The sequence below is a fragment of the Musca autumnalis genome, unplaced genomic scaffold, assembly GCF_047663935.1.
Source record: "Musca autumnalis isolate F117 unplaced genomic scaffold, ASM4766393v1 scaffold_36, whole genome shotgun sequence".
In the NCBI taxonomy this organism is placed as follows: Eukaryota; Metazoa; Arthropoda; class Insecta; order Diptera; family Muscidae; genus Musca; species Musca autumnalis.
In genome coordinates, this window is record NW_027411933.1 from 682,853 (window position 1) to 688,161 (window position 5,309).

Sequence of the window (5,309 nt, forward strand, 5' to 3'; positions counted from 1 at the left end):
ATTCGTTTATTAATTAATACCACAATCATCAGCGTTTTTCTAATCTTATTATTGACACCAGAACCTTCACTTTTCTCTGTTTGTTATTTGTAATAAGAATGCTTCTTCTAAAATTGTCTGCCACTTCACGCCACAAGAAAATAAAACACTTGTTTAGCCTTCAAATGATTTCAATCAGAATGTTTTATTTCTCCAAAATTTCTGTTTTGCAAGCCCAAGGGCTAGCGGGACAATATACATACATACATATTTTGCAATAGACAGCGGCAGAACTAAAGCAGAGGCACAGAGGAACAAGCATAGAAAAATGCACTCAAACGTACATATATATGTACGTCAGTACATATGTGCGTACATGCTTTAATTCGATCGTTCGCGGAGTCAAAATTACAACAACAACACAACGTCTATTTACTCTCTCTGTTGGGCGAATTCAACGGACATAGCAGAAAGAATAATAACAAAAAACCCAAATTGCATTAGGGTGCCTCTTGTTGTGTTGTAAATAATAATTTAAAATATATGGAAAACATTTTTGGCTTTACAGACTGGAATTAATATTTATACAAATAATGAAGAAAACATTACTGAATAAATGAAGCAATATACGAAAATTAATTCATAGGAATAAACTAACTTAAAATATTAAATTTTTATGCAAAAATAAGTATGTTTTGAGTGTCCCTGGGGACAGAACTAATATATTAAAATGAACCAATTAAGGCTTCAAAAGACTTAACATGCCGGGCCCCATTGAAACCCCTGGTTTCAATCAAACGTTACTATTGAGGAAGAACGGCTAGTTTTGCCACAGGACGTTTTAATATTGAATGTGGCGTCTGGACTTCAGCAACTCGAGCAAACCCATCTGTCCCTGGGACAATGTTGATGACACGGCCAACGATCCATTTCATTGGAGGCACATTGTCTTCATGAACAACAACAAGATCGTTAAGTTGAAGATTTCTTTGCGGTTTCTGCCACCGGTAGCGATTTTGCAGCTGAGCAAGATATTCGGTATGCCACCTGCGCCAGAAATGTGCCTTAATAGCGGAGATTCTTTGCCAGTGTTGAAGATGAGAAACATCGCAGTCGTAATTCATCTTCTCAGGAATAGATTGCAAGGGACAACCAATTAATAAGTGACCTGGAGTAAGGGCTTCCAAATCGTTGGGATCCGTCGATAACGTGCCAATAGGTCGAGAATTTAAAATTGCCTCTATTTCTGCAAGAACAGTAGAAAGTTCTTCAAACGTGAGGCGTGCATTTGGAAGCGTTCGAAACAAATGACCTTTAGACGACTTGACGGCAGCTTCCCACAAACCACCAAAATGTGGTGCCCTGGGAGGAATAAAAGAAAATTCGATGAATTTTGTTGAGGCATATTCTGCAATGGCTGCCTTATTCGCTTCTTCGTGGAAGTGCTTATGGAAATCATTTAATTTTGTCGCCGCGCCAACAAAATTAGTCGCATTATCACAATATATTTTGGAAGGAAGGCCCCTGCGACCAATAAATCGCTTAAGTGCTGCTATGAAAGCATCGCTGGACAAGTCTGATACAGCTTCCAAATGGACGGCCTTTGTGGCGAAGCAAACGAAGACTGCGACATAAGATTTATAAGGAGCTTTTCCTCGAACTCTTAGGTACGTCGGTACAGGGCCAGCAAAATCAACTCCAACAATTTGAAACGGCCTTGAACCAGTTACTCTATCCTTGGGTAAGTTGCCCATGATCTGAGAAAGTAATTTTGGTTTGTATCTGGAGCAATGTATGCACTGATGAACCACTTGGCGAGCCAAAGAACGACAGTTGACAATCCAAAATTGTTGTTGAACTATGGAAACCAAGGCCCTGGGACCAGCATGGTAGTTGGATCGATGTATATGAATTACCATGACTTTGACAAATTGATCGGTTTTGGGCAAGAGTAATGGAAACTTCATCTCTTCTGTTAACTCAGAATTCAATAATCGGCCACCAACTCGTATAAGTGGCACCCCAGAAACTTCGTCTATAAATGGAGCCAATGATGACAGCTTGCCAGAGATAGAACTATGTTTTGATATTTCAAGAAACTCTTCCGAAAAATAGTGCTGCTGAATGAACCAGACAATCCTGTGCAGAGAATGTTTCAATTCATCTGGTGTTATGGTGGACTCCTTGGTTAACTTCCTTGAACGAAAACGGAACATGTATGAGAAAATTCTGAGACATTTTAAATAGTTACTGTATTTATGGACTGATTTTAATATATAAGGTAGCTCTTCAGAATTTGTTGCCAATGTGGTTTTACGTCTTTCCAGCAGCAACTCGGGTTCGCTGAGACTGGGACCAGAATGAATTGGCCAATCTGAAACTGTACCCCTGAGAAAGGAGGGTCCTTGGAACCAAGACGATTCTTCAAGATCAGAGACAGAGCAACCTCGGGATACTAAATCAGCCGGATTTTTCTCGGTGGGAACATATCTCCAAGAGACATCGCCACAAATTTCATGAATCTCTGCAACTCGATTACCCACAAATGTTGATAGAGAAGACGAATGTGAGTTGATCCAATGGAGGGTAATTTGTGAATCCGACCAGAAGAAGATTTTCGATATAGGAAAATTAAAAAATGGTCTCAACTGGTTCCAGAAAGTTGCGAGCAAGTGGGCAGCACATAGCTCCAGTCGAGGCAGTGTTCTTGTCTTTAAAGGTGCAACTCTGGATTTCGATGTTACCAAACGAATTGCTACGTTACCATACGCATCCTCACAGCGAAAATAATAGCAACACCCATACGCTTTAGTAGAAGCATCTCCGAATCCGTGAAGTTGGACATCAATGGAATTGGGTAAGAGAATGTATCTAGGAAGTTGCACCTGGGACAGATTATGAAAATCGGCCAAAATGACTTCCCATGCCGAATCAATTTCTTGGGGAACGGATTCATCCCAATCACACTTGATAATCCAAAGACGTTGGAGTAAGATTTTCGCCCTTATGATGATAGGACTTATTAAACCCATTGGGTCAAAGAGCGTTGACGTCAGAGAAAGAATGTTCCTTTTCGTATTATGCGAATAAGTCTTCGATGGCCGAAACTCAAACTGGAATGTATCATCATTCGAGTGCCATGTCATACCCAATGTGCTGGTGACGTCATCTGCAAGTTTCATTTCCTTAATTCCATCATCGTATGATGTGACTTCTGGACAACTACTATGCCATTTAGAGAGTGCAAATTTCGAGAAAGATAAAATTTCTGATACTTCTTTTTTAATGCGTTGTAACGAGGCAATATCATCTGCCCCAGTAACCATATCGTCTACATAGAAGTCATTCGTGACAACTGACTTCCCAACTGTATAATCCTTTGGAAAACGCTCCGCAGCATAATGTAAACTTCGGACTGCCAGATATGGTGCTGAAGCAGTTCCGTATGTAACGGTGTTGAGACAAAATGTTTGCACAGGTTGCGTAGAATTATCTCGCCAAAGGATCAGCTGTAGTTTTCTGTCTTCAGGGTGAACCATAACCTGCCGATACATTTTAACTATATCAGCTGTCAATCCATAGCGATGGCATCTGAAACGAAGCAATGTTATGAGTAAAGTGTTTTGTATTGTTGGACCAACCATCATTATTTCATTTAGTGACACCTGCGAGGAAGTACGGCATGATGCGTCAAAAACCACACGGAGCTTCGTTGAGACACTGGTTGGTCGAAGAACACAGTGATGTGGTATATAATAATTGGGAAATGAAATATCAGCATCATCGACTTGAGACATATGACCTAGTTCTTCATATTCCTTAAGGAATTGGGTGTAACTTCCCTTTAACTCTGGATTTTTATTCAATTTTCGTTCTATGGAAAAGAAACGACGCAAAGCAATATCTCTTGAATCGCCAAGCCTATTTGGATCGCCTTTAAGCGGTAATTTCACAATTATTCGACCATCGGATTGAACAGTTATTGTGTTTAAGAAGTGTTGTTCGCATTCTTGCTGTTCCTGAGACAGAATTTGACGTTTGCCCTCAACTGAGTCCATTTTCCAAAGCATTTCAACGTTTTTGTTAAGCTCTTGCAAAATATTATCATTTTTTACAACAGCGTAGGATGATTTATGTTTTGTTGTCGTATTTCTACTTGTATACTTCCCTGAGACAATCCAACCTAAGAGGGTTTTTTGTAATGTGGGCAAGTTTTCTCCAAGTCGAATTTGACCAACAGACAAGAGGGTGAAAAATGACTCTGCGCCAAGCAACATATCAATTCCTTTCCTACGGTGAAATTCCGGGTCTGCTAGCTCTTTGTTAGAGGGCAAATTGAAATCATTTATTGACATGTTTTCGTCTGGATGATAACCAGTAATGTTGCGAGAGACAAGAAATTCCAAAGACATGCTGAAGTTATTCAAGCGAGAACGGATTGTAGTTTGTGTTTTGTGAGCGACTTTCAACTTAGAAGAGCCAACTCCGGAAATGTCTGCCGAATTTGAACATTTCTTTAGATTGAGAGACCTGCAGAGACCTTCGCTTATAAAATTCACTTGAGAACATGAGTCAAGAAGTGCACGTCCAAGTTTATATTTTCCCTCAGAGTCACGAACCAAAACTAATGCAGTAGCCAGGATTACATTACTCACTTGAGGGTTGGGTTTGTTTTCGAAAGTGCCATGCGAGGCAGCAGAGGAAGTTGATGGTTCTTCTTCTCTAGAGAAAGACGACTCTGGTTGCTTATGTAAAAGCGAATGATGTCGTTGTTTACAGAATCGGCATGAATACTTCGAAGGACATTGTATGTAACTATGCCCCTTTGATAAACAGTTCAGACAAAGATTCTGTTTTTTGGCGTATTCCATCCGTTGGTTGGGAGTTAAAACGATGAATCGTTGACAGGTTGAAATCATATGGCCTGATTTTGAGCAATGGTTGCACATGAAATCATGAGGCATGTTTTTTGTTACAAATGAATGTTGTTTATTATTACTATGAGAGTAATTTGTTGTTGGGTTAGCAGTGATTTGTTTCGATGACCGTCGGCACTGCGCGTCCAGTTGTTGGCAACGTTTGTCCAACATGGAACAACATTCAGCCCAAGAGGGCAATTTGGAATAATCAATGAACTCATCCCAACGCGTTTTGGTTTCTGAGTCCACTTTGCTCATCGCGAGATGAATTATAAAAGCATCGCAGATCTGTTCAAATGAACCAAGAGATTTCAGTGAACTATACAGCGCAGAAATTGTGTCCACAATGTGGCGTAATTGTTTCGGGACAGGCTTATTGGATTTCGGAAGGTCGAACATAGACGTCACGTT

The 5,309-nt window shown here is 40.1% G+C and overlaps 1 protein-coding gene across 1 annotated transcript; it reads right to left on the bottom strand.

The window, feature by feature from the left end:
* Window positions 1-782: 782 nt before the first annotated feature.
* Window positions 783-4,037, bottom strand: LOC141400532 (uncharacterized). Its single transcript, XM_073979737.1, has one exon. The coding sequence runs from the start codon at window positions 4,035-4,037 to the stop codon at window positions 783-785; it is 3,255 nt and encodes a 1,084-aa protein (XP_073835838.1).
* Window positions 4,038-5,309: the final 1,272 nt, after the last annotated feature.

Bases quoted from the DNA above. Each gene is read 5' to 3' on its own strand.
- LOC141400532 (XM_073979737.1), bottom strand. From the start codon at position 4,037: ATGGACTCAGTTGAGGGCAAACGTCAAATTCTGTCTCAGGAACAGCAA.